The following is a 27,317-nucleotide window of genomic DNA, read 5'->3' as shown; positions in this document are numbered from 1 at the left end:
TCTATTCAGGACGAAGCTGAAATAAGACATTTAGGGCCCGGATGCGAATGACTTAGGCGACGGTAGTTTGAGAAAGTCGCGCAACTGAAAAGGTACCTAAGTTATCTTTCTTGGGTGCAAGCAGGATCATTCATGGCTTCACGAGGCTTTGCAGGCCTGAAAGCGGCTTTCACTTTGGGTACATGCCTACCCCTCGTGAGAAGCCCCGCTTTAGCCTCTCTCGACCCAATCGCGGCTGATCGACAAGACGTGGCTTTTGGGGTGTAGAGACACATTCTTTCCTTTTTCCCGCCATCGCAACAATGAAAAACTACGTACGTAAGATGATGATGGGCAGAAAGCCACTCGTGCTACCTAGTCAAAGCCCAAAAAAGTCTCGGACAAACATTGGAGAAACACAGTGTATGCATCGGCTCATCAGGCTGTGGTGACTTCAATGCAGCTGACCGTTACTTGTGTGGCTGGCTGAAGGTAAACAGGTATTCCAAGATCCATAATGAACACTGCGCCAATCGTTGACAACAGAAGACAGGCTGTACGAAGCTGTGTGCCGCTGAGCTGCCAAGGTCACTCGGTCACGCACAGCCCCTTCGTTCTGGCCCCATCATCGGCTATGTCCGGGGCAGTTCACGTTGTACAGGACCCAGAGCAAGTTCTAGGCTTCAGCATTCATGGATGCACACTTCGATGCAAAGTGAGCCAGAGAAGCGACAGCGGTGGATGCTCGCTGGCTAAGATCGCGCCACGCCCCACCTCACCGGTGACCTACCTTATCATAATACGAGAATATAAGGCAAAATCGGGGGTCATCGCCCTTGAGAGTCGCGACGGTGGGATGAAGTAAACAATACGCGTGGATGCCCATAGGTGAAAGCTTCGCACCTTCCAGGATTTGATTTAGATCGCTGTCTGGCTTCCTTTCGCATTAGAGCTATGCTTCAATGCGCTACGATCACTGGACTATGCCCATTGATTCGTCGGCGATCAAGGGATTACTCTCAGTGCAACTGTGAACTTGGTAGACGATCCAAAGCGTCGACATGGTCGACGTTTTTGCGATCCGCCTCTGTATCCTTGAAGTTCTCAAGCTGATTAAATATAGTTGCGATGATAATGAATCATACATTCAGCGACGCGCCAGGTCTTGGTCTTTGCATGTACATAGTCGTCCCAATCCATCACTTCCTCATTATGATTGACTGCTGCCCATGCTCTCGACCAGCCGTTTTAAATGGTCAAAATGCTTTCTCCGAATTTCCGGCCAGTTGTACTGTTCCATGTATCGAGCGAGACATTGAGACTGAGAGTTCTGGAAGGAAGTCATGGCCTTGATGGCATTGAGTCTATCGGCAGTGCTTCCCGTGTCTGAAAGAGTGTTGAAATGTTGAATCGAATGATTCTCATGCCTTTCGACCACATCTTTTCGGTATGGCAACATCTTTGTTGCAAAGTTAAAGGGAAGTAAGTTGAAAGAATCCACCGGAACGGTCTGAGTCCACTCCCAGTCTATCACGCCTACTATCGTACAATGTTCGTCAAAGAGTAGGTTCTGCCAATGCAAGTCGGCATGCTGAAGTACGAAAGGTCCAGAGTCGAAACACTGTTTGCCAGCGTGCTCTGCAGCCATGACATGTAGCGCGGCAGATTCGAGACTATCGTCAACGTGGAATCCTTCTCCCAACACACGCCTGCGCTTTTCAGTTTCGTAAACCCTTTTTGCGCGTTCTTTGTAGAACGCTCTCGAAGACGCGAAAGGACCATAAAGGCGTTCTTTACGATCAACTATAGGCCCAATAACCACGCCTCCTCTTTTGTCAGCAGCAAAACGAAGCTGTCCGATTGTGTCAAATGGTTTGTTCCAGAGTTGCCACGCGAAGTCAGTCAACTGAGAATGTATCTTTGTCAAATCTTCATCCTTGATATGACGCTCTTTGCTAAACGGGAATGGATAAGGCTGTCCTGCGATACATTCCATGAAGATGTAGGGTGTTCCAAGTACGTTCGTAGTTGACGGATCGTATCCATAGACTTCGGGAACAGGAATCTTCGTGTTTTCCTTTACGAACTGCATAGTCGCGACCTCGCTTTCGAATAAGAGGACCTGATTCGCGGTACGTGTTGTGTGGTCCATGATAGCGGTCTTACTGTACAGTGTGTTGTGTAGTCGGGCGACCCACACAGAATTATCGGGCATCCGTATGCGATAAAGGACTTTGCGCTTACCGAACCAGAGTTCGTCCGTATCGAGGACAGTCTTTTGATTACTATCGGACCTCCGACCCAGTTGCGTCTGCCGATCGATCCAAATTTCAGTCGCAAGAATACACATCCTCTCTTCCAGTCCGAACGTTTTGTTCTGAGCCGCAAATGTCTTGCCAATGAATCCCGGATCATCTTGGAAAGGGCGTGGTTTGATCCAGTCCGTATATTGCATTTCTAACTGTTTACCACAAGTGAGAAGTTAATCAAGTGGACAAGTTATGAATGCAAATCAAACCATTCTCGAGAGATCTCGTTGCCCCACCTTGTCTAGCTCTGTCGTCTTCCGGATTAGGTCCCCTGCAGCTCAGCCTGGTGGACTGCATATAATCCAGCCACATAGTTTGCATTCAGCTCAGCCTAGAGATGATCGCCTTCGATTGGGCTTACATGTGGCTGCATCCAATTTGATCTAAGAAGGACCTGGAGTGCAGAGTTGACGAGTAATTTCAGCACAGCCTGGTCGATAGAATGACGTGACATGAGATGCAAACCACAAGTCTCGCATACATAAGCACGTCTCGTCACCGTTCAAATCAGCTTCAACACGCTCCTGGGAACTTCTTCTACCATACTTTGCCTTTCCCGATTTGATTCTAGATCCTACACAACAAATCTGTCGTGACATCATCTGCTGCTAAGCTCTTGCCGCCAACGCCTTATCACTTCTGCTACCAACATGGCAGCAGGTCGCAAAGAGAGAAAATCTGTCGCCGTGTTCTTGGCTGCAAACACGGGGAATGACATCAGATACGAGAAGCTTATACACCATGTTGCTGCAATGTTCGCCAAGAATGGATGGAATTTGGTGTATGGTGGATCCGCACGAGGGCTGATGGGAACTCTTGGCAAGGCAGCGTCAGCCTTGGGTGTCGATGTTCATGGCGTCAAGCCCCGCCCATTTCTCAAGTACGAAGAAACGGGCGAACTTCCAACATTTGGCCATCATGAGCTAGTGGATGACCTTTACACCCAAAAGAAACGGATAGCAGAGTTAACCGATGCGTTCATAATCCTGCCTGGCGGCTTTGGGACACTTGAAGAATATACAGCCGTGCGAATGTGGTCCAAACTTGGAGTCTGGCGCCGGCCCATTGTGCTTTTAAACTTCGAGGGCTTTTACACACCCTTGCTGGACTGGATTACCAAAGCGAAAAGTCTGGATTTTGTTTCCGAGAACAGTGTTGCCGTAGTATCAGTCGTCAATTCGGTCGGAGAAATCGATGCCTTGCTCTCAAATCCAGCAACAGTAGTTGAAAACGATGACCATTTTGACTGGTCAGTTCTGGTTCCAGGACATGTCGACTCCTGGCAATCTGACTTTGAAAAATCACTCGTTGATATCGCAGACCAAGTTTCTCTTCAACATTCTTTGACAGTCCATTGGAGCACATGGCACACGTGGGATTACTATACTCGAGTCAACCCTGGTGTCACGGAAGCCAACGTCCGTATCTGGAAAGACATCGCACCCTTTTCAACATGTGTTGGAATGACTTACCAAGTGGCTAAGAATCTTGGTGCTGCTCTCAGAGCCGCCCCTAGCCTCGCTCGGGGCTTGGAAAGACTCAGGACAGTCGCCTGTCCAGCATCAGCCGACTCAACTCAACCCTATCACTGCGTCACTGGAGTCTTCATGGATTCTTATTGCATCGTCATCGACCCTGTGTTCTCGGTGAAGGCATTCACAGTGCCATACAATGGGTCATTCGAGACCTTACCATATATAACTACGTCTGGCCGTACTCAACAAAGATGCTTCCGATATTTTGCAAGACCAAGTGGCGACAAAGTGCTGACAATGGAGAAGGTTGGTAGCGTCGATGCAGCAGTGCAATTTTCAGATATCGACCACAACACTGCCCTGCAACAAATCTCCATGCGAGCGGCTAGGAATACCAGGATTGGCTCGAAGGTTCCAAGCAAGAAGGTCGTTGTAGTGCGGTCCTTGATGGACGAAAAGCCTACGAAGATTGCATCAACCCCTTTGAACGCTGAGTTTGTTGTGACAGCTTGCCGCGTTCAGATAGACTTTGGCGAACGTATTTTGACGATGCAAATACCTTCAAATGACTGGCTCTTCAAACCCGAAAACAAGCGATATCTTCTTCGGCTGCAGCACTCGCCAATGTATACACCAGTCAATGACGCAGTATTGAATCTGGTTATCGCACTGAAATCCTTGTCAAATGATGGTATTGCGTTGGACCAGCTTCTTTTGATGGGTGAGATTGGCGAGCGATTAGGACTCGCAAGGGGAGAAATCCTGCGGATTGCCGACTCTCTGTGGCCAGAGAAGCACCATGTTCATTATCCGTAGATGACTATATGATCGTTGCTTGCGACTCCAGGGTACTAGATAGCTCGCGAGACTATGGCAATTCGTGAACTGCAGAGTCAGAAGTGCGAAGTGTCCAAAATGCGAATCGAGATGATCTGCTCGCTCGATTGACGGTCTCGGTGAAGGGTGATTTATGGCTACGCCCGATCTGCAGGGTGTCAGGACATGCACAATATGTACATTCACGAGACCGAGCCGAGCATCGAAGCATGCGTCCAAGAGCGATGAATGAGACTGAATTTGAGGGTCGTTATCTTCTTGGTCGCATACACGCCGCCGTCCACAGACGGAGCAAGCTTCGGCGCTTCTTCCTCCGCGCCTGACGCCGGAAGGCCATATCTGGGGTCGCGGCGTGGAGATAGAGTGAAATAGAGGCGGTATCGTCTTTTATCCAGTTCTGGTGCAGTTTAGGGCGAACCATTCGTGGTTTGGTGAGAAGGAAACGGGGGAAATTGCCGTGGCGGGGTGTTTTGCCATCGTTAAACCTTCTTCCGAGGGTTACGCACGGTGCTGTGCCGGTCTTGACTGGGACGCTAGTGTAAATTACAATGCAAACCCTCCTCCGGGCCCCGCCCAGTGCTGTTGGCACCTATCCCAAGCACTCCGCCCGCATATTCCCCACACCGGCGCGCATAGCATTGCGAAAACCTCCTCCGAAGTTCATACAAACGCTATCTGGCCAATCAGCGAACTTGACGAAGATGCTGAGAACATTGACAAAAACCTCCTCCGAAGGTGCACGAGAATTAGTGATCTGCCCACAGCCAGTATATAATGTCTTCCTCAATGCGCTTCGATTGCCCATTCTTCATTCAACTTTCTCCTTCTCTACCATCTCAAAAGCCAGCATTTTCACTCCTCCCCAAAGCGCTTCAAGATGGCTCCTCACAGACTCCAAGTTGCCGTTGCGGGTCTCGGCCGCATGGGCGCTCGACACGCCCTCAACATCTTGAACAAGACTCCTCGTGCTGAGCTTGTCGCTGCTTTCTCCCCCGACCAAAATGAGCTCAAATGGGGCAAGGAGCACCTCGAGCCATATGGAGTCACTCTCTACGACGACTACAAGAAGATGCTTGAGCACAAGGGCCTAGAGGCTGTAGTGATCGGCACAGCGACCTCGGTACATGCCGAGGAGACTCTCCAAGCTATCGAGAAGGACCTGCACGTCCTTTGCGAGAAGCCTCTCTCCACCAGCGTCCAGATCTGCCAGGATGTCGTTGATGCAGCTGCGAAGAAGCCACACCTCAAGGTCATGTGCGGTTTCTCAAGGCGCTTCGACGACAGCTACCAAGATGTTGCACGCAAGATTGAGGAAGGTGCCATTGGCCGACCCACAGTTGTTCGATCACAAACTTGCGACAGGCAACATCCCGACCCAGGTACGTAAAACAGTAGTCGATATATCGTTGAGTCAGATACTAATTTCCTCGATCAGACTTCTTCGTCCAATATGCTGCATGGTCTGGCGGTGTTTTCGTCGACATGTCCGTGCACGACATCGACCTAACACTCTGGTACTTCGGCTCTAACGTAGTACCTAAGTCCATCTCCGCAAACGGTGTTGTTGCCATTCTACCAGGCCTAAAGCAACACAAGGACTATGATAACGCTGTCGGTATTGTCGAGTTCTGGGACGGCAGGATCGCCCACTACTACGCTTCCCGCATGATGACCCACGGACAAGAAGATGTAACCGAGATCATCGGTACTGAGGGCAAGCTCACCGTCAACCTCAACCCTCAGAAGAACCTCGTCAACTACTACTCCAAGGCTGGCATTACCCGGGAAGTACCCGCCGATTACTGGGGTCGTTTCGAGCCTGGTTTCGTCAAGGAGGCCAACGAGTTCACAGCCGCGTGCTTGAACAACACACCGGTTCCTCTGGAGTTCCAGAACGCTGTCAAGGCTGTGCAGATCGGCGCCTGGTTGCAAGAAGCGCTCGTCAGCGGAAAGCAGATTCGATTCGACGAGAGCGGCAAGCGTCTCGACCGTGCGAACTTGTAGATGTCGATTGAAAGTTTCGTGGAATCTAATTTGAGTCGGATTGCGACAGGTTTTCCTCTTTTTCTCATGAAAGCATACTAGCTATCCGTTACGACATCCGAATGATACGATTTTAAGGTTACTGAATCAGGTCTTTCTGCGCCGTTGAATACTTCTGTCAACAGACTGATACTTCTAGATGACAACAGTGGCCAGAACTAACACATCAGTCCTTCACGAAGTCGGCTTGTCCTTGTGACAAGAAACAAGTCGAACACGCATAGCCCCAGCACAGCCACTTATCGTCTGCCTGCCATTCCCCACAATCAACCTTGACTCCGCTGCGCCCCAATACTCGTGAAAGCATACATGAGTTTACACCTGAGTCTTGGAAGCTATCTTTTGAGATTTCCGGCCAGAAGATGCCATATACCTGGTTTTCAACAATATTTGCCGAGCATCGTCCTTGTTGGCTGTTCAGTGGAAGTGAGATGTGAATTGCATCCTTCTTCATGAGCATATCTGGAGGTTGAGCCTGAGGCATTAGGTATACGCAATGCGGCGTCGGACACGTAGCTTGCATCACTCACCCTGTCTGATCGGTAACGCTGCGCAATGCTGATTGACTAACCCTACGTATTGCGCTTTAACCTCCAGGAAAGCTTGATTTCGCCCACTGACCAGTTTTTCCTGCAATGTGCAAGACACCCGAGCAACTCTAGATTGGTACGGAAAGCTGGGATATCAAGAACTACACGAGTGCAGGAGACATCATCGAACGACTGGAGAGAAGCTAAAGCGCGCCGTTCATGGCAAGAAGTACAAACTTACTTTACCTGAGCAATACCATAACAGCAACTGCTATTCATGCACGTCCTAGCCCAGAGGCTTTTCCGGTCAACATCATGCATAGGCTGTTCATGACCGGTGAAGGGGTCGACTGGGGTCACAGTTGCTGTCGACCAACACAACCTTATTGGATTCCAACGATGAGGCTCTGCGGAACTATTCACCATAGGAACCCACGCATTCCCCTCGAGGATGGCGGGCAGCCAACACCAGCTGCTCCCACCGCCTACTACACGTGACCTTCCGCATCATGCAAGCTTCGATGCTGCTCGCGTTTGTATTGGGCCAGAGCTTCTTCATGCACGCACTAGCGATCCCCATCCGCTCGCTTGCTGAAGACTACTCAAACACGGCCGTCACCCCTGCGAGTGGACAGTATTGGTCAAAGCAGAATGTCCTTACGCTTATTGGTGTGTGCGTTGGTGTCGTCACTGTTATCATCGGATTGGTCGGCGTTCTTGTTGCATCGCCCAAGATACGAGAGTGGCTGTGCATGCCCATCCATTGGTTCAAATGGCGTGTGAAACGTAGTAAGCAAATCTCCATGTTCTTGTTACAAGTAAAGATAGCAGTGCTGACTACGGACCAGCTACAAGAGACAGTTGCACCTCGTCCGTACCACAAGGCCGGTCATTAACCATTAAGAATTGGAAGAAAAGAGATGAGAAGGCGGTCCGCCATCAATTGCAAACCCGTTACAATGAGTTCCTAGAGGCAAGACGAGGGGGTTTCTGATGTAGAGAGGGATCTTTGACTTGTCAAATGTGGCAGTCGATTTTGGAATCGTTCAACAAATGGGTGTCAACGATGACATCTCCGTTTACTTCCTATGACCGTTTCCGTACTTTGGTTCTTGTTGTATATAGTTCTTCTTCCTTGTTGTTTTGAAGTGGCCCTATACATAACAACCAGAATATTCAGCTTGTTATACATCCACCACATGTGGTATCTTAGGCAGTGGCCACGTTGACATGTTACTGAAGGCAAGTCTTGAGATTTGTCTCAACTTTGAATCTTGATTCTTGAGCGGTAAGGCTGGCCGTTTCACCGTCGAATCACAACTGCATCGTGGGTGGCTGAGCTCGTATCCATTCTGCCTGGTGGTATGAATGACCAATGAGTGCTTGCCCCTCGCGCGGCGGCTTATATGCATGCATTACGTGTCCCATACGAGCTTCGCCGTCGGCGAGATTGCTGATAGATATTACGTGCTCGCCGGCCGGTCAGATCTCCTTCCAACCTGTCTCCTCTCATCCTGACTCCTGGGTTACACGTGACCATACACTTATCCACATGTGCCTCCTTGTTGCTACAGCAACATGCTTCTTTGTTAGACTTGTGAATTCGTCTCCAATCCCGCCCATCCGTGAGGGTGTTCTACAGTCCAGCCAATCCCCTACTGCTTCCGACAAGACACAGACGGTATGGTCGCGGCAAGACATCTTCGCTCTAGCCAGCATCTGTGTTGCCATAGCTGGAATATTCATCGGTCTGTTGATCGCCTCGCCCAAACTACGTTATCGGCTCCGTGAATCTCTGCACTGTAAGGGAAATCCTTGTTCTTTGAGAAACTGTACTAAGATGACACTCTACGTTAAGACTGTATATCTACGATGTGTCGAAAGCACACACGAGATCAGGACGGCGCCAGACGACAGATGCAAGAGAGATACAACGAGTACCTCGAATTTATTGAGTTTCTGAAATTAAGTGGCAGCGCGCGATGACAGTGAGATACGCCGGGATGGGCATTCCTTGATGGGCAAGAATAGAAACACTGCTTTCTGTCGGCGGAGAAGAAGCTGTTCTGAATTGTATACACATTACACATCATCGTGTGGTTTCCTACAGCGACAGTTCTTCCAGCATCAGACTTTACCGAGCTTTCATGAGACGCTTTTGCATGAACATCACGAATTTCCTTGGCTACATTTGCGATTGCTGTAAGACCTACGAGGTCTCTGCAGTCTGCGATAGTGCGCTGCACAGTAGCTTCCTGAGAGGATTTTGCATCGAGCTCTCTAGGCAAGGAACTGAATCCGTTCGAAGCTTGGCTAATTCTAACTGCTTCCAAAGGAAGCGGCTGTTCATTTCCAGACTTGGAATTATGATAACATCAGCAGGTGGGAAGGATCGTTAATGCGCCGTGGCGATTGAGGCACTTCTTCGTCGCCACGGACACGTAAGATTGATCCAATCTTGGGGAGATGGGACGGGCGCAACAACAGAGTTGACAGACTAGGAAGGTGTAATGACTATGTAGTTGCATCGCCAGAGTATGCAGCGAAGCTTCTCATAGGAGCCGATATGAACAAGCCTTCGAAGTCATGGGCATGGTCAATTCCTGGAAGCATGATCTCGCCGTATATTGAAAATGCCATCTGCTTAGATTTTGTAGTTGACAAGTGTTATCAACAAGGCCAAGTCGAGGAAATCCTGGTAAGTGACAAAGCGATACTTTTGTAGTCGCGGCACGCAAGGCTGAGGCGGATGATGTCATTTGGACGCTGTCAAGATGCATTTGGAGCGAAAGATTGCCGTCAAAACGCGCAGTGGCTGAGCTAAAATCACTTAATTCTCGGTCTTTCTGGAGAAGGAAAGTCTGGCATCTTACACCTTCATCCATCCGTATTCCCGTTCCATGCCTTTTAGTGCGTCTGGCAGACCAATGTCCTTGTCGCTGCATGGCGTCGACAGGGTTGAAAATGCCAGGCGAGTAGAAGCGATCAGGAGATCGAGCTTGCGCGTGTAGTGGGTAGTAATAGTGGTCATTTGAGCCCTGCCCAACGATGGATATATAGGGTGAAAGGTTGGAGTGGAGTTTCGTTGGCTGCAAGGGTGACCGTCTGAAGAGAGTTCAGCATCAAACGAATGCATTCACTAAATCATACGCACAGACTGTCAGATAGCGAAGACGTCCTGCAAGCGAATGCGGACATGCTGAAAGCCTGCCTCGGTACACACCCCTTCCTGCCGGGCTAGCATGGTACCTGCGCATACCATAGCATAACGCTGTTGATGATATTTTCGCGCCTTTCGAAATGATTGCACTCACGGAACGGCTTGCGGATGTATATGGGAACGCTGGGAGTGCGGAAGCAGAGGTCCTCTTGATAATAGCGACCACGTGTAGTATGCAGATGGCAACAACAATGGTATATGGCTGTGATGTGCGACATCTAGTATGATGGACGCTATGAGTTCTCACCCATCCAGCTTCGGTTGTAGATGTCCTTCGTGCCTGAACCTGTTGCCTTTCTTCTCGTCGCTCGATGTTCATTTGCCATCTGCTAAGCAATGAGCGTCTGTCTCATGTCCATTACGGTCGCCCCACTGCTACTTCCCTCCAGCACCCTAAGGCGCCGTACATTGAGTCAGCCCGCCAAGGCTGGTCAGTCTCACGTCGTGGCACTTTTTGAAGCTATACATCATTCATTTCTGCAGATGGTCATCCCAAACCAGACTGTCGGAATGGCCCAAAGAATGGCCCAGAGAATGGCCCAAAGGCCGCATCGGTCTAGCCCACGAAACGGTCCCGACCTGCACTAGCGCTGAACGCTACGAAAGCGGCGCTTCCAATAACATGCTGCAGCGCGCACGACCTCAGGATCTAGGGGCAAGGATTATGGCGAGAGCCACGTCCAACGCTCTTGCAACTCTCCCTGGCGGTCCATCCGTTTTGAGGACGCCACTTAAATCTTGCTGCTCCCTATATACCTACCCAAAATGCCACCTGATGGAAAGGACTGAATGTAGATTAAATATGACGCCACTCATCACTGCAATTCTTTTTCTTCCAATTACCCTGCTCGATGCTTCTCCCATTCTAACTATCCGTGACATGGCATCTCTCAATCACAAAGCATCCGTCGCATCTGACCAACTTTCCACGAGATGGTCGCGACAAGACATCTTCACCCTAGTCAGCGTCTGCGTAGCAGTTGTCGGTATCTTCATTGGTGCGCTTGTCGCCTCGCCTACAGTACGCCAGTGGTTATACAGGCCGTTTCGTCGTAAGTTTATAACTTCTTATTTGAAGCGCACCCTACCCAAGCTAATCCAATCTCTTACTGAAGACTGTGCGATTAGAATACGACGTAGAAGAATACGACGGCAAGACGAAGCAAGACGACGGCTTCAAGAACGATACGAAGACTATGTTAGATTTAATGAGTTCCTAGAATTGATGGGGTAGCCGTGAAGGAGGTGGTCGTTAAGGAGGCAGAGGCGGTGGGGCGTTGGAAGGACAGATAAGAAAACTCTCAGTAGATCCAAACTCCGGGTTTAGAGTGTACCTAATGGTGATCTGGAGGCGGTAAGAGGCCTCAACTCGCTTTGAGGCAGCCCAAGAACCATGTGCAACGCATATTAACGTAGCCTTCTTCCTTAAGACAAGGCAACTGGAGGTGGCGGAGCATAGGGACACCGTCGTAGTCGGGATCGTCATTGTGCCAATGGTATCGGTTTGGGTGGATGAAAAGGACGTTGTCGGGCTGTCATCTTGTAACGTTATCTCACTTGGTATACAATAAACAAATTCTTTGAAAGTTCGCTGCAGAACTTCGTAGTGCAGACAATGCAAAAAGATGCTGATGAGCTAAGAAAAAGTTGGGATGCTCGTGTGATATTGTATGATGAAGAGCGCTCAAGGCCTGCGACCAATCAGACGTTAGTTCTGCCTCAATATCTTGCGCACTAGCGGCTTGTGCGCGGTCAACATGTATGCACTTGGTCTCCACCATAGTTAATCCTGTGTAGATATCTTCTGAGCAAAGAATACGCGAGAGTGCAAGACAAACTCTTGCTAGAGATCCTTCCCTGCACTGCCATCTTGATAACTTGCTCCGATGTGCTTCCTCTGTCACACTACGAGGGAATACGAAGGGTCATAGGGCGGTGCGGACGGCGGAGGTAGCGGTCTAACATGTTTGGCACTCATGTTCGATTCGTGTCCCGTCAAGGACACCTCACTAGACTTCTTTTAACGTGAGTGCGGTAGGCAGAAACAGAAGAGCGGCGTTTGCGGTGGCGGACTGTGAGGAAGGGCTCAAAGAAGACTAACGGTGTATAGCTCTTGGCGGACAACGGACGTGATGTTTGTCTCTTTGGCTATCCTAGGAGATACGCTCTCATCCTCGCAGAAGAGATGCATTCTTGGAAAATATGCTCTGCGTAGCTGCTCTCGCGTACGCTGCACTGCATTGACCACGATTGAGACGGTAACTTGTTTTGCCTGAAGGTTGAGGACGTGATGTGTAAGGCCGGGCAGGTACAAAATACTAAGGCGGTGTGGATGCTGCTTTTCCCGAGTACGATACTATGCAACACAGTTCTAACGGACCAGGCATTGGAACCATTGGTATCGACATACACCTACCCACGGTCGTCCATACAAAAGGACAGAATCGCGCTCGACATCTCAATACATGTATGTCGTACCACTTTGTACAAAGCATCATACGAGCATCAGTAATCCAGCATCGCGAGGCGGAGAGTATCGTATTCCGGTACACTGACGTAGATCTTCCTAAAATTAGGCGCGGGATGCCTAAATGTGGGGTGACTAATGCAAGGCAACCTGTCAAGGTCCTGGTTGACGGAATATCGTGGATACTCGTTCGGGAAGGCGGATGTACGGTGATGGTGATTTTAAAATTGGGAGGCCTCAAGCAATGTATTGTGTATAAGAAGGGCCAAACTGAAGCTCCATTTTGCTGGACACACACGGTTAGCACTTCAAAACCTACCATCAAGATGCACTTCACACAAACCGCCTTCGCAGCCGTTCTGGCAGTCGCATCTTCGGCCGCAGCATCTCCACTTGCAGCCCGTCAAAGTACGCTTCAGGACTTCCAAGTCACGAGCGTAAGTTCCTATAGCCCGTCGGGACGGCCCGGCAGCTATCCATGGGCCCAGATCACAGCTTCCGTGACCGACCCCAACGAGATCAACCTCGGCACATCACAGTCTGATGGCAGCAACGTAACCGTGCCAGCAGGAAGCCAGGGCCTCGTATGCTCATCCTCTTCTCCCAAATATGCCAATGCCTCCACTAACCCGAGCCTAGAACTGCAAAGCGCAATGGTACACCAAGGGCGAGTCACCCCTCGATCGTACCTGGCCATGCGATGCCACGTCCAAGGGCTACTGGGTCATGAACGTGCTTGAGGGAAGCAGTGGTTTCGCAACCGGTAACTTCAACCTGAAATTTACGCACGTAGCCGATTTGGTGTATCGGGGCGAGGCGTTCACGGAGTCGTTCGAGGCGGAGGGACACTTTGCGGTTGGGGAGAACCTTTCTGGAAGCTGTGGTGGAAGCGGAGTTTGTTCGTGGGGCTTGAAGGACGCGAACACTCCATTCGAGATTGCGGTGACGAAGGTGTAGAGGATGGCAACGAGGCTTTTGTGTGCTTGATGGTGATGGAGGAAGGGACATAGCATGTTTCGTGACCAGCTTACCTATACGAGAGGTTAGCTAAAAGCGACTGAAGAGCGCACTGATGGGCTCAATGTCTATCGAAGATGCGACATACCTCTATCATGAGATCTACAAAAAATACATGTTCATGATTAAAAGACGTAACCTGCAGCAATCATGCTGTTGACGTTTCTACCATATGTGTCTAACACTGTGAAGGTTTTGAGCGCTAGGCATACCTCGGCCACGCCTGAGAGCATGATATCTGTTCCTCATTGACACGGACCAGAGGGCAAAGCACTCATCGTATGGTCTTGTGTGACGCGCTCTAGTTCATTTCTTCTGCATGTGCTGCGATGCTCGGCTGGTGTTATTCCCGCTATACTTGCCATGTGCGAATGACGACTGATTGACGTCTTCGCTCAGCGATCGACACAGCCCACCGCTAATGATCAGGACTGAGAATCATAAAAAGGTCGCTAGACTCCAGCATCATTGTGTAAGTGCCGTGGTAAGAATGCGCAAGATTACATACCTGGACGCGCCATCGGAAGTGGCCGGCGAAGCTGTCGGCAACGCGATTGCTATCAAGCATCAGCATCGCGACTTCCGTCAATTGCCGGTGCAGTCCGCCTGCAGCCTCTGCTATCCACATATCAGCGTGAAAATCATTACTGCGGCGATATCGCGTAGACATTTATCGCGTTTAATCGTCTGCTAACCCACTGTTCGTCAGGGTTTGTTGTGCTGATCGGGCGAGTTAGTGCTAACGGGTTGGGTTATCCCCGCATCTTCGCTCGGGACTTGGCATCGTCACAAGCTCGAAGCTCCCCTCCCCCGAACCTGGGCCTGGAGTTTACCATTCACGGCCAGCCGACTAGCCTGCATCGGTCTGCCGACGCAAGATGATCCTCGGCCCAGACGTCAAGATGGGTGACGTTTGTATCATGAATATATTATCTACCGGCCGCCCAGCCCTCTCCGCACGCTGCATACTTGATTGCATTCCTCTCCTCATACCCTGAAGATATTCATCAATTGTACAAGAACATATACATATTCCATAATGGCAGCTAGCGCCGACAGTATTCTACGAGAGGTCAACATCCTCGGCGACCTCAACGACCAGAACCGTCACATCCTCAGCAAGGACGCCTGTGTCTTCCTTGCGCTCCTCCACCGCACATTCAATGAGCGCCGGAAAGCGCTGTTGCAGCGACGAGTAATCCGACAAGCTGAGCTCGACAAGGGCAACCTTCTCGACTTCCTCCCAGAGACCAAGCACATCCGCGAGAACGATGCATGGAAAGGCGCACCACCAGCGCCGGGTCTTGTTGACAGGCGCGTCGAGATTACTGGCCCGACAGATCGCAAGATGGTTGTCAATGCCCTGAACTCGAATGTGTGGACATACATGGCCGACTTTGAGGGTATGTACATCATCGCCTTGAGCAGGGAATGACAGCTAACGTCTCCAAGATTCATCTGCGCCAACATGGGATAACATGATCAACGGACAACTCAACCTCTACGACGCCATCCGCAAGCAAGTCGACTTTAAGCAAGGCGAGAAGGAGTACAAGCTCCGCACCGACCGAACACTGCCCACACTCATCGCTCGTGCGCGAGGCTGGCACCTGGAGGAGAAGCACTTCACAGTTGATGGCGAGCCCATCTCGGGTGGACTGTTCGACTTTGGCCTCTACTTCTTCCACAACGCACATGAGCTTGTCAAGCGCGGAACCGGACCATACTTCTACCTGCCCAAGATGGAGTCGCATCTTGAGGCCAGGCTGTGGAACGACGTCTTCAACCTGGCGCAAGACTACATCGGCATGAGGCGTGGAACCATCCGTGGTACCGTCTTGATCGAGACCATCACCGCTGCTTTCGAGATGGACGAGGTATGTCTCACTTCTTACTTCTATCCAATGCTTTGACTAATTACTCCCAGATCATCTACGAGCTCCGCGACCACTCCTCCGGTCTCAACTGCGGCCGCTGGGACTACATCTTCAGCACCATCAAGCGCTTCCGCCAGAACCCCAACTTTGTCCTTCCTGACCGCGACTCCGTCACCATGACCTCACCCTTCATGGACGCCTACGTCAAGCTCCTCATCAAGACATGCCACAGGCGCGGTGTCCACGCCATGGGCGGCATGGCAGCCCAGATCCCCATCAAGAACGACCAAGCCGCCAACGACGCCGCCATGGCCAAGGTCAAGGCCGACAAGCTGCGCGAGGCACGCGCTGGCCACGACGGCACATGGGTCGCCCACCCGGCCCTCGCAGCCATTGCAAGCGAGGTCTTCAACGAGCACATGCCTGCTCCCAACCAGATGCACGTCCGCCGCGAAGACGTCCACATCACTGCCAACGACCTCCTCAACATGAACGTCCCCGGCAAAGTGACTGAAGACGGTATCCGCAAGAACCTGGATATCGGACTGTCCTACATGGAAGCCTGGATCCGTGGCGTAGGCTGCGTTCCCATCAACTACCTCATGGAAGATGCCGCCACCGCTGAAGTCTCACGCTCACAACTGTGGCAGTGGACTAGGCATAATGTCGAGACTGCCGAGGGCAAGAAGGTGACCAAGGATTACGCCCTCAAGCTGCTGAAGGAGCAGGCGCAGGCGTTGAGTGATAAGGCGCCAAAGGGCAACAAGTTCCATCTTGCTGCCAAATACTTTGAGGGACAGGTGACTGGTGAAGACTACGCCGAGTTTTTGACTTCGTAAGTGACTTTCTCTCCATTCATCCTATGAGCTGGACTGCCAATGGTAAAAGATGGATTCATGTGCTAACTATATGCCCAGACTGCTCTACAATGAGATTACGAATGTAGGTCCGCCCAAGGGAGCCTCCAAGTTGTAGTCTTTTGTCATGGTTTTTTCTTCTACTATTATGAGTTTATCCACTTTGCTGTATCCTTGTAACCTTTATACCAATGTTCCAGACCTTTTTTGAAGTGGAAAAAAAGAGAAAAGAGATGTGTTTAAAATGAAAAATGCAAAGAAGCGTTCCATCATGTTTTTATTGCTATCACCTGCCTACACCACTACCTGCACTACACTTGCGCGCTCCTACACCGCCGCTGCGCTGAGAAACAAGAAGAAAAAAGAAAAAAACCTCAAGCATGTGAATCTAAGCTGACGCGGCTACCACCATAGGTCGGTTCTCCGGTCGCGGCATCGAAGCTGTAGATGTGACGAAACGAGACGTGTGCCGAGGTGTGTGATCCAGGTTGTCGGATAGAAAGAGTGCGTGGATGGTAGGGATGGGGCTCGGTGAAGAGTGGTTGGCATGGATAAGAAAGAGGGGTTGTCATGTGAAAGGGCGATGGGATTACCTTGGGAAGTTATGCATAGTGATGATGATGATGATGATGATTAATAGTGCACTATGTATAAAATTCTTACCTGGGTCATCGTATTGAACGTCGTGGGAGCGACGGTGATGGACATATGTTGATGTGGTATGTCAGCTTCATGATGTTGGACTGATGAATGGTGTGCAGTGGTAGCAGGATGGACCGAAAGGGAAAAAAAAAGACTCCACATGAACATTTGAAACCCATTTCATCGTAGTCTCGTGGTATCTAGAGAAGTGGCGTTATGATGCCTCGTGCATTCAGTGTCCCGCGACTATGCAGACCAGATACATGACTAAACACCCATTTTGACCTGACCAATGCACCGAAGAAGCCCCAAATATCACCTCTACTTCCTGAGGAGACGCTGGTAGAAAGCAAGCTCCTCACCCTCGAGGACGTAGCCGTCGCAGCGACCGCTCTGGCCGGGACGGGAAGAGACAGCGGCGTACAGACGACCGGCCTCGAACTGCTTCTCAACAGCGTTCTCAATCTTTCCTCCGTTCTTCAAGCGGTCGGCCTGCTTCTTGGTGACCGAGTTGGACTTCTTCTTGTCCTCCTCCTTCTCACCGGCCTTGACCTGCCTCCTGCGGCCGAGCGAAGAGCCGTAGTGGGCCTCGTACCATTGTCGGAAGGGGGCGGCATCGATCTGGACGATAGCGGAGCGGGTCAGGGTGTTGGTACGGACGAGCTCGTTGTTGGAGGGGTGGTAGACGACACCGATGACACGGGTCTTCTTGGCGATGCCCTCGGAGCCCCAGGAGAAGTTACCGGCTTCGAGACGAAGGGCACGGAACTTGCGGTTGCCGCCACGGGTGCGGACAAGATGAACACGCTTTGTGCCAATACGGGTGTTGGCAGGCTGGCGGCCCTTCTCGAAAGCCCTGAAGCCATGTTAGACATGACTAGAGAAGCGATCGGGTTATGCATACCTCTTCTTGCGGTAGTATGCGCGCTTCGCACCGGACGCGGAACGCTTGTGGCGAGAGTCTCGTGAGATACTGGCGGGTGTTAGTGCTTGTACAAGACTGAGGGTGAGGGAAGAATAGATACCCCATGATTGCGGTTGTTCAGAAGACGCTGTCCGACACAATCAAATTAGCCTTTGTCCTCAATTGCAGTTGAATGAAGCCGAAACATTGCTCCCACTGCCCGCAGAGCCCCCCGCCTTGTATAGCCAGGTGTAGAAGGATAGATATCGAACGGCTCGCGTGCGACCATACACTTCGTCTGACGGCGGCGGACCAGTCGCGGGGCAGCTTCGAGTGTCGCAATGCTGAACGGCTCCGAGTATTCGAATAGAGCGTGTTCTGTAGAGCGTACCTGATGTCGGGTCTCCTGGTGCAATCTGTGTTGTCGTAGGGTTAGTTGGCGCTTGTCAGAAGACGAAGAGGAAATTCGCGAAACTCATTTTCGCAGCTGCGTTGGTGCCAAGGGACGCTAGCAGTAAGCGAGCAGGTGGTGGGCAGTCGCGCTCCGCCGCCCCCATCGATAAGTCGGACCATCACCAGCCCTCACCTTCTACTGCCAGCAACATCACAGATCCCGCGTCGATGAAAATCAAGAAAGATGCAGCTGCGGCACCGGAACCTCTATCTCTTGTCAACTGAGCGGCATCGCATCCTACGGTTGGTGGCATTGATTACAGCATCAGGATAGCAGCTTGAGATGCTCACTGGACTGCAACCCAATGGTCTAGCTATCAGTCAGGAGTCACCAACTGGGCGGGCAGTACCTTCTTGATTATGAAGAGTTCTGCAATCAACCGCTATGCCGAATTGCTGCTTTGCAACTTTCTACATCGATCTCTGAGTGTCGTAGCTGCTAGCCGCACGTGGCACGCTAAGGTTGTATCTTCCTCGATATTTACTGATGCTGCTGATCTCACCAATTCTTCTTGTTATATACGGCAACGCGGCAACCGACCCGTCTCGAAGGAGCTGTTGTCGATGCTGTCATCTCCAGGTAGGTCAGATCAGCGGCCTCTGGTCCCCAAGGCCAATCATGAACACCCTTCATCGTCTTTGTTCCCGCTATACGAAATTTGAATTTGGCAAAAGAAACGTTAACGCCGGTGATCCAAACAACACCCCCCGATTCAACATACCAACATAACTCCTTATGCGAAAGCTCGGAGCGACATCGGGAGCGAGGCATACGCCGGCTACACGCATGAACCTTCCGCTATCATCCGTGAAAGCAGCCGCATGATCAAAACATCAAGTCTCCAAAGACCTTTCCGTGCCCAGATAGTATCAAGCCCAGAGCACACCGACAAATGCAGGTCCGGTGATTTGTGGGTTGCCACGAGGGACGTTTCTAGCGGGCGCCTGGAAACATACTCTACACATCTTTACCATGTGTGTCCGGTTTTGCATGGGAGGATTGCCGCCTGTATGGATCCGGGTGAATGTCGTTCACGCCACCCGTCCCGAGCGCTTCGCATGGTCTCTCCGCAAACCCAATGTTGTGTCGACAAGTCGTGTTTGCATTGGAAGTTCATTGACTGCATTTAAGTTTTGAAAAGGACTTTTAGTTCGTCGTCGAGAAAGCTTGTACAAAAAGCATTAGACTGTAGATCGTAGGTACGCACTAGTACCATGGAACATGACTAACCATGTATGCTTAGCTCCTGTCATGTCGAGATGATCATGAGATGCCGCACGCACCGAAGACAGCATACATCACTTATGGATTGGCGCCCTGGTCGGCCACATGGCGTTTCTTCATGATCCCTGCTTCTGGAATCCGTTCGACCTGGTTGTGGACATTTACCAAAACCTGCGCAATCGCGACTCGTTCGTTCATGGGGGAACGCTGTCAGCTTTGCAGCAGAGTCGAGTGTTGGACAAGGGTCAAGGCTCGCTAAGCTACCTAGAAGGAACCAGCCGCTGGCCAACGTCCAGCTGACGTATAATATCGCGTTCCCGCTCCGGGTAAAGCCATCTCCACACTCGGGCGTTTCCAATCGGCACAATAACGACCCCAGCTTCTATGAAAGTCTAATCAATAGCAATCTAAGTAGATGCTGTGTACCACTGTTCTAGTCTTTATCTCAGTCACCGGCCACTTCCTCGGTATATGTAGAACGCGGAGATTTACGATTCATCCTCTTTCTATGCTTGCTTAGATTCCGTATCAGGTATTGAGAAGGGCTGTCACCTGGATGAAATGTAAGGCTGCAGATTTCCTGCTTCTCGTGGTTACTATTTCCGCATTACGACCCGATGATATCCATCTCCAAGGACTGCCATGCGCATCACCTGCTCTGTTATCGATTTCCCATTGTACAATTTGTTGTGCCTTGGCGCTATTTGGATAGGTGTTACATCTGCACTACCATCAGCGGGTAGGCACCGGACGTTGGTGGTCGTAAAAACAAAAACCTGTTGTGCTAATCTGAGAAAGAACTACCCGACCATGGATCGGCAGCGGCAGCGGGAAGCCTGAACTCAATAATATTGGAGCCAAGTGAGTTGCATTGATGAACACCAGTTTTCGATGACTGACGAAACGTGTGTTACCTCTTAGACTCTAACTCCGGTACATCAACAAATGCTGCGCCTCCGCCGGCTGTCCGATCACGCCCTCTTAACTTGATACCTTCGCGGCCTATTCAGTCTACCCTCAGCAGTCTGTCCTCCACATCAGGGCCCATAGCTCTGACGGTACCTTCACCCGTTATCGTCACAACAGCGCCTTTGCCATCCTCAGTCGTAGCACTCAACCCGCCATACGCATTGCTAACAGATGTGACAACCATATCAACCTCGTCTCAAGGAAATGCTACAGGGACGCTACCAATGATATCGACAGTTCAAGGCCTAAGACCAATCCCACCAGCCGTGACGGAGGTTGGAGACCCGAATGGCCATCATGAGATCCCTGAGCCCAACTTCAGTTCTACACGGCCATGCAGAGGATGTTCGCCAGTATATGAGATACCTGCAACAGGGTGGCTTGATACCCCGGTCGGAGAACAACATGGCTCTACTATCCAAGAAGCGACTGCGCAAGCAACCACGGAAAGACCTCCGCAGGTAACGATATCGGCTGGTGCGTCCGACATTGTCGTCGATCAAGACCCAAGCGGTAGTGGTTTTGCAGTAGGGGGTTCTCTTACTCTGACGCCTGGCGACACCGTTACCATTGGAGACACACCTGTGGCGATCGAGACCTCAGATGGCAAGACCAAGATCGTCGTTGGTACTACCATCATCTCGTTGCTGCCTTTCCAGTCCGCAGCTACGGATGTGCCCGTCTCGCAACCACCGATACCACTTCCACCAATACTCACTATTGGTACCAAAACCATCGCACCAAATTCGCAGACACAGTACGTGATCGCAGGTCAAACCCTTCTTCCTGGAGGCGAACCACTTACGATATCTGGCACAACACTTGCCCTCGCATCTTCCGCAACAGCGCTCATCGTCAACGGAAGAACGACCAGTATCACCCCGATCTTTGGCAACGTATATACCACAGTTGCAGCTGCTTTAACTTACGGAAATCATGTCTACACGCCAAATCGCGCTGGCTACATTGTGATGGGTCCTGGTACAACTCTTATTCCAGGCGGCGCCCCCGTCACTGTAAACGGCACGACGCTGAGCCTAGATCATAGCGGAACTGCTGTAGTCGTACAAGGAGCTACGAGAACCCTTCAACCCATTACTACAATCGCCACATTGACGAGGGAGCCAGATCCGTTGGGGACAGGGTGCGGTGTAAGTGGAGGGAGCTATCACGGGCAGTCGAACGGCTATTTGTACCCCACAGGAGGCCCGGTTATCGCTGGTACGGTACGAGCCCATAGTACGATCGCAGGAAGCTGGCCGGCAGGCTTGCTGTTGCTGGTCTGGTGGGGTGTGGGGATTCTCACAATCCGACTATGAACAGGGTCGCGTATTCCTCCGCAATGAATTTATAGATGTTTGCGTAATAGACCTGTCTTTGCATCGGATGGCGTCTGGTTTGCGAGTCTCTACTAAGAATACGAAAATTGCGCTGCATCGTTGGTCGGCCATTTGGTGACAGACGTAAGCTCGTATCATGCTGATGTTTGCGACAACTCCACGTTGATGTAGACGGCGCTGGGTCGCTGACGCTGCGTAATGCGCGTAGTATTGTAGCTGATGAACGCAGAGTCATCGTCTGTCGCACATCGCAAGACTCACGATCACGGCAGTCAGATGACAGCTTGTGCCATCGAGAAGGATCTGTGAACACGATCGTGAGCTTGCAGAAAATCACTCACCTGCTGTCACATCATCACCCCCTATCCACACCGACCACATCGTCGTCACGCGGGCGCGCCCTCACCAAACATCAAATTTTCGTCGCCAAACCTCCAAAGGCATTCTTCTAACAGTTAACGGACATGTCGCACAAGGTAAAACAGCGACTTTACGTACAAACATCCACTCCCAGTGCAACAGCAGAGTCTAGCCCAAAAGCACAGAAGCAAACTTGGCATCCGACGGGCAACTGGGCGGCGGGAAAGGCCCTGCGTGGATCAGGTACACAGCGTGGTGCGACGAAGCGTGGCAGCCAATAACAGAGTTTTCCCCCGCCATGCCGTTAGCTGCTAGAAGACTGCCTTTGGAGGACACGAACCGAAAACTCATCACCGCGCCTTTACACACACGATGCGCCCTGACGAAATTAGCCGCCGACGGGAAACGCTCCGGCGCGCCTTCGGAAAAGACGCACCATGGTAGGGCGTGGACACCTGGTGGTCATAATGATCGCGGCACGGACCCTCTCACGCCCTGTTAAGGTGTTCGATGACAGGAATTCTATGGGTTTGTCAGCCCTGTGGCCAATCAGAGCGGCGGACGCCACAGAATCTCACGATCGTTTTGTCGACAGGTGCAGGGCGTGCGCAACGGTGTGGTCTGTTAAAATTTTGGCGAAGAGTTTTGAATGTAAGGTGTGACCGGTGATGCTTGGCAAGTGTCATAGAGAATATTCTGGGGGATTGGCTGGGGGAGTATAAAGGGGATGGTGGTACGTGAGGATGAAGGCCATCAGCACAGTAAAGCATACTACAAGCATAGCAACTACTACTACCACTACTACCAATCTTCAATCGAATCTCAAGCATCAACATCACATCGATCAACACTCCAACACAAACAACCACCACAACCACCAAAATGCCCAACTTCCTCTCCTCCGTCGCGGCTCACGCAAAGGCCCACCACGAGAGCATCAACGCTGCCTGCAACGCCTACTACGGCGGCTCCGTATCTACCTACACCAGCCCCGCATCTTCCACACAAACCTCCCGCAACCCCTCCACCACCTCCAGCCAACAGCGCAACCCCACAAACGCCTCCAAGGCCTGGAAAGCCCTCAAGAAGCACCACCAAGAGATGAACTCTGCCTTTGCCGTCTACTACAGCCCCAGCTTCTCTCCCTCCGCATCTCGCTCATCGTCTACTGCGAGCAGCCCGAGGCAGAGCGGCGAGGCATCCAGGAAGAGCGTCGGTGCTGCGCCTGCTACTTTTGAGGAGAAGGAGGCTGCGCAAGAGGGACCCAGGAACTACCAGAAGGCCTGGAAGGGACTCAAGAACAAGATTGTTGAGCACCACAGGAGCGTCAGCAATGCTTACGAGCACACCTACGGTGCTCCTCACAACTAGGAAGCGACTTTGCGAAGTGAGCTTCTTGAGGGGAAAAGAAGATCCGAGGATGTTAATAATGGGAAACGGGTCAACAAAAGTGAATTCTTTTTGGGATATTGGGATGCGCAGATACCCTGGGGAAGGGTAAAACAAAAAGTGATTTTGGGGATGCGCATATACCACTGGGATTACGAGGCGTTTTATAGGACTTGAGTTGAGATTAGGGAGATACTGCATAATGTGGAGGATAATAATACTGTGATCATATCTGAACGTTTCTGTTTTCTTCTGGTTGTACTACTTGTGACATCTTGATCCTTCTGGCTGAGGCTTTGAGAAGATGCTAAGAGAAGACAGAAGACTGATGCCTTGATCGCCTCGACTTCACTGGATAGGCGATATGTTGTCAGTACCATCAACTCTTTAATGGTGTTCTATGGTAAGCAGGTGACAAAGTTCTTTCTACCATATCACTCAAGATGTTCACTCGGATGCAAAAGTCAACTCAAAGTTTTCCAAAACAACGCCTAATATTAAGTACTACAGATAAAGATAGATATCCACTCAACAGAGTAGCATAAGGGAGTGACTTGAAAGTTAACCCGCCAGCCTCATTATCTCTTGAATCATCTCTTCAAGTTCTCCCATCGATGAACAATGCGGCTCGTCGCGAATGTGCAACCGCACTGGCCGCTTAGCAAGTAGCGCGGTAGCCAGCGCCAATGGTGTCGCCGCCCTCGGGCTTCGCGGCCTTGCAAGCGGAGTAGAAAGAGTCACCAGAGATTGGTTCAGATCCCGCGGCCTCAGTACAAGCGTTGTTGTACCACTGGGCGGATGTGAAGTTCTTGCACACCTTCTTGGTAAGCTCGACAGCGTCCGGGTTGTATGTCCAACCGCCGGAGTTGATGCAGCAGTTGTGCATCACGTGCCTGAGTCGTACCATCAGCTCCGAAATTGCTGCAGGATATGGTTGGGCGTTAGACTTACTTGCCAGCAGTCGATGGGATGAAGCCGGCGGCAGTGCCGGCGCCGCCGATAACGTCACCGGCGTGGTCTTTGGCACCCTGCTTGACCCTCGCACGGCCGCGTCCTCCCTTGGGGGCAGCCTCGACGGCGACGCTGTTCAATGGGTTAGCGAGGTAAGTGATGAAACATGGATGTCGCATACCTCATGGCGGCGAGGACCACGGCAATGGTAGAGAAGTTGAAGTGCATTTTGAAGATGGTTGGGATGATCGGGAGATCTTAAGGAGTGTGGGTTTCGTAAAGAGAGTGTGGTAATGAGTGACTGAAGCTGATTGCTGTGATGGAGTGAGAAGAAGTGAACTGTGAGGTCTTATATAGACATTCCATCAACGTAGCCACCTCGATCGAGGGCAAGTCGACGAGCGTAGAGGACCGATTCTGAAGCACCGTGGTGCGTGGTCATTTCCGGAGCATCGCCTTCAACTTCCACGATCGTACTCATACCCTGGATGTACGAGAGAGTAGACACCGCTCTTACAAGCAGTGCGGAGAGACCACCTAGAATTTCGCCGTGGTGTTCTATGATCGCTGCTACAAGTGTATCCTGAGTTGAGCGAGTCCTATATGCAAAGCTCTACCTCGCCCTTCAGTCTTGTATAAATTGTTAGCTGTTCGACTAGAGATGAAGCGCTGTCCGCCCAGCCCAAAGCCGTACCAGTAACTGGAGAACTGCTCAGACTGATCGATGCATACTGCTTGAGGCGAGCCAGGACTGCAACTCCGTGACGCCTGGCGGCCGCATCTCGTATTGTGGTGTGGAAGATGAACGTTTCGATTTCCCAAATGAGTTAACTATGAGTACCAGTGTTGCACTGCTAGGCTTGTTCACCTTGCTTACCACCATAAGCACTACGCGGCCTTACTGGAAAGTCGAGCACCAGAACCCATTTGGCGCGATTCTGTCAGCCTCCTACACGTCTATAGCAGGAAGGATAGGAGAGATGAGTATTATAGAAAGAATTTGTAGTTGGAGAAGTAGGAGAAGTAGGTAGTCGTGTCGTGAAGATAGTTGGTTGTCCTTCGAACGTATGCGAGCATACTGCCACTATACTGTAGATCAAATTCTGGGCATGGAGGCTTGGAACATTGGATCTGACCTTGGCGTTAATCACTTTCCTGGACCTCCTCACATCTGCGGAGAAGTTCTTGGGCGTATTATCTGACCGTGTGATTCTCGGGATAATATTTTGATGGGCCACATGTACCAGAGGACGAGTTCCGGGCTACGGGTGCGGATGATTCGAGGTTTCTCCAGTTTTCTGCAACAACAATAGAGACGATCGGCACCTCTCGAACGAAGAGATCAAGTCCTTTTATGTCAGCGAGCGGAGCTGGACTCAACGATGTTGCATGAGTGCTTTGAATTATGTGTTGAAAATCACACGACCGTGTAGTAGCAAAGCGCCTCTGCTTTGCCAGTCTTCATAGTGCCGATATGTCGAACACATTTCGGTACGAGCGCAAATGAAAGAAGACATGATATGCAATAACTGAGGCTCTTCGTGGCGCTGCGGGTCGGGAGCACGGTACCCGCATCGCGCTACAGATGCTTGTCACAAATTAGGTTTGCTCGGCAAGGCGTATTACATAGGAGGTCGGCCCGAAGAACTACTCCCTACGTCTTTTTGGCGCTAGCTTTTGCTTTCATGTACTATTTGCATCGTGACTGTGAATACTTTGAACCAGTGGGCAATACTTCGGGATGTACGTACCCCAGGCCTCGCACGCACGTACCGCATAAGACCACGGATTTGGAAAGAAGAAGTTCCCAGCAAGGCAGCGCCTTCTGGACAGTCAGCCAACGTCACCTATGTCGACACGAGTTTCCCGATGGCGACTCGGAAGAGTTGCGTAATAAAGATGAGATCGCGTCCCCTGCAGAAAACGTGGTCTTTCTATTCGATCTGCACAGTGTGTTGAACTTTGTTCCGTCTGACCCTGCATTCAACAGTCAGTATGGAATGGTTCAGGGTACACACCAAGAAGCACCTGTAGGGTAGCATGATGGCCGCCGGCGTGCGGCTACCGCGTAAATCGCCTTAAGGGAACTCCCTCGATCGCAGCTACCATGATCAAGCTTACTGCCGTTGTACTACACCGCCGGTGAATTGACCTCCCAATCTTCGGCGACCGTCGTACCACATGTGGGCAAGACAAGCAGTTCATCACTACCGCGTGAGGCTAGTTTGCCGTTCACAACAGGAGCAGCGGATGTTCTCGGAAATTACCCGTTTCCCGGATGTACCCAAGTCGAACGGCCTGACCTAAGCAAAATTCTTGGGCGTGACGACTGCCGGTATCTCGAATGCGGTACTTCCGGAAGCGGCGGACGCCACGAAGATGGTGCTTAGGCGCACGGTTTTTGCTCAGGGATCACTCGATCGCAGAAAGGCACAAACCGTTGTAGGGCGTGAAGATCTCTGATAATGGCCGA

The 27,317-nt window shown here is 51.1% G+C and overlaps 14 protein-coding genes across 14 annotated transcripts; 10 read left to right on the top strand and 4 right to left on the bottom strand.

Annotated features, from left to right (window-relative positions):
* The first annotated feature begins 33 nt into the window (after positions 1-33).
* CC77DRAFT_295502 (hypothetical protein) lies at positions 34-981 on the top strand. Its single transcript, XM_018531096.1, has 2 exons — positions 34-402; positions 480-981. Exons 1-2 carry the CDS (start codon positions 303-305, stop codon positions 842-844), a joined length of 465 nt encoding a protein of 154 aa, XP_018390380.1. The 5' UTR covers positions 34-302; the 3' UTR covers positions 845-981.
* Positions 982-1,016: 35 nt separating this feature from the next.
* Positions 1,017-2,796, bottom strand: CC77DRAFT_295144 (hypothetical protein). The gene is made up of 2 exons (XM_018531093.1): positions 2,525-2,796; positions 1,017-2,440 (listed from the first exon to the last, which is right to left on the bottom strand). The coding sequence occupies exon 2, from the start codon at positions 2,432-2,434 to the stop codon at positions 1,190-1,192; it is 1,245 nt and encodes a 414-aa protein (XP_018390379.1). The 5' UTR covers positions 2,435-2,440; positions 2,525-2,796; the 3' UTR covers positions 1,017-1,189.
* Position 2,797: 1 nt separating this feature from the next.
* Positions 2,798-4,605, top strand: CC77DRAFT_295161 (putative lysine decarboxylase). Its single transcript, XM_018531094.1, has one exon. It carries the CDS (start codon positions 2,939-2,941, stop codon positions 4,577-4,579), a length of 1,641 nt encoding a protein of 546 aa, XP_018390378.1. The 5' UTR covers positions 2,798-2,938; the 3' UTR covers positions 4,580-4,605.
* A 539-nt stretch (positions 4,606-5,144) lies between these two features.
* CC77DRAFT_295298 (NAD(P)-binding protein) lies at positions 5,145-6,707 on the top strand. Its single transcript, XM_018531095.1, has 2 exons — positions 5,145-5,979; positions 6,036-6,707. The coding sequence occupies exons 1-2, from the start codon at positions 5,478-5,480 to the stop codon at positions 6,602-6,604; spliced, it is 1,071 nt and encodes a 356-aa protein (XP_018390377.1). The 5' UTR covers positions 5,145-5,477; the 3' UTR covers positions 6,605-6,707.
* Positions 6,708-7,634: 927 nt separating this feature from the next.
* CC77DRAFT_1015999 (hypothetical protein) lies at positions 7,635-8,378 on the top strand. The gene is made up of 2 exons (XM_018524138.1): positions 7,635-7,962; positions 8,022-8,378. The coding sequence occupies exons 1-2, from the start codon at positions 7,683-7,685 to the stop codon at positions 8,165-8,167; spliced, it is 426 nt and encodes a 141-aa protein (XP_018390376.1). The 5' UTR covers positions 7,635-7,682; the 3' UTR covers positions 8,168-8,378.
* Positions 8,309-9,430, top strand: CC77DRAFT_291031 (hypothetical protein). The gene has a single exon (XM_018531088.1). The coding sequence runs from the start codon at positions 8,549-8,551 to the stop codon at positions 9,134-9,136; it is 588 nt and encodes a 195-aa protein (XP_018390375.1). The 5' UTR covers positions 8,309-8,548; the 3' UTR covers positions 9,137-9,430.
* Positions 9,431-11,195: 1,765 nt separating this feature from the next.
* CC77DRAFT_1004638 (hypothetical protein) lies at positions 11,196-11,613 on the top strand (the record flags this gene model as incomplete). Its single annotated transcript, XM_018523281.1, has 2 exons — positions 11,196-11,445; positions 11,522-11,613. 2 exons carry the CDS (start codon positions 11,196-11,198, stop codon positions 11,611-11,613), a joined length of 342 nt encoding a protein of 113 aa, XP_018390374.1.
* CC77DRAFT_1015993 (hypothetical protein) lies at positions 11,526-12,008 on the bottom strand. Its single transcript, XM_018524137.1, has one exon. The coding sequence runs from the start codon at positions 11,877-11,879 to the stop codon at positions 11,646-11,648; it is 234 nt and encodes a 77-aa protein (XP_018390373.1). The 5' UTR covers positions 11,880-12,008; the 3' UTR covers positions 11,526-11,645.
* Positions 12,009-13,155: 1,147 nt separating this feature from the next.
* On the top strand, positions 13,156-13,896 carry CC77DRAFT_1015992 (hypothetical protein). Its single transcript, XM_018524136.1, has 2 exons — positions 13,156-13,444; positions 13,500-13,896. Exons 1-2 carry the CDS (start codon positions 13,187-13,189, stop codon positions 13,815-13,817), a joined length of 576 nt encoding a protein of 191 aa, XP_018390372.1. The 5' UTR covers positions 13,156-13,186; the 3' UTR covers positions 13,818-13,896.
* A 1,020-nt stretch (positions 13,897-14,916) lies between these two features.
* Positions 14,917-16,593, top strand: CC77DRAFT_1056777 (malate synthase; the record flags this gene model as incomplete). Its single annotated transcript, XM_018527937.1, has 3 exons — positions 14,917-15,280; positions 15,330-15,754; positions 15,805-16,593. The coding sequence occupies 3 exons, from the start codon at positions 14,917-14,919 to the stop codon at positions 16,591-16,593; spliced, it is 1,578 nt and encodes a 525-aa protein (XP_018390371.1).
* Positions 16,594-17,574: 981 nt separating this feature from the next.
* On the bottom strand, positions 17,575-18,283 carry CC77DRAFT_1056776 (40S ribosomal protein S8-B; the record flags this gene model as incomplete). The annotated part of the gene is made up of 3 exons (XM_018527936.1): positions 17,575-18,109; positions 18,158-18,226; positions 18,279-18,283. The coding sequence occupies 3 exons, from the start codon at positions 18,281-18,283 to the stop codon at positions 17,575-17,577; spliced, it is 609 nt and encodes a 202-aa protein (XP_018390370.1).
* Positions 18,284-20,133: 1,850 nt separating this feature from the next.
* On the top strand, positions 20,134-22,569 carry CC77DRAFT_294639 (hypothetical protein). The gene is made up of 4 exons (XM_018531092.1): positions 20,134-20,574; positions 20,634-20,696; positions 20,757-22,363; positions 22,486-22,569. The coding sequence occupies exons 1-3, from the start codon at positions 20,478-20,480 to the stop codon at positions 22,121-22,123; spliced, it is 1,527 nt and encodes a 508-aa protein (XP_018390369.1). The 5' UTR covers positions 20,134-20,477; the 3' UTR covers positions 22,124-22,363; positions 22,486-22,569.
* Positions 22,570-23,386: 817 nt separating this feature from the next.
* CC77DRAFT_1004633 (hypothetical protein) lies at positions 23,387-23,875 on the top strand (the record flags this gene model as incomplete). Its single annotated transcript, XM_018523280.1, has 1 exon — positions 23,387-23,875. One exon carries the CDS (start codon positions 23,387-23,389, stop codon positions 23,873-23,875), a length of 489 nt encoding a protein of 162 aa, XP_018390368.1.
* A 676-nt stretch (positions 23,876-24,551) lies between these two features.
* CC77DRAFT_1056773 (hypothetical protein) lies at positions 24,552-25,072 on the bottom strand (the record flags this gene model as incomplete). Its single annotated transcript, XM_018527935.1, has 3 exons — positions 24,552-24,786; positions 24,845-24,976; positions 25,026-25,072. The coding sequence occupies 3 exons, from the start codon at positions 25,070-25,072 to the stop codon at positions 24,552-24,554; spliced, it is 414 nt and encodes a 137-aa protein (XP_018390367.1).
* Between the last annotated feature and the right edge of the window lie 2,245 nt (positions 25,073-27,317).

This window comes from Alternaria alternata (assembly GCF_001642055.1).
Source record: "Alternaria alternata strain SRC1lrK2f unplaced genomic scaffold CC77scaffold_2, whole genome shotgun sequence".
In the NCBI taxonomy this organism is placed as follows: Eukaryota; Fungi; Ascomycota; class Dothideomycetes; order Pleosporales; family Pleosporaceae; genus Alternaria; species Alternaria alternata.
The sequence above is the reverse complement of the archived record's forward strand: the minus strand, read 5'-3'. Positions and strand labels throughout refer to the sequence as shown.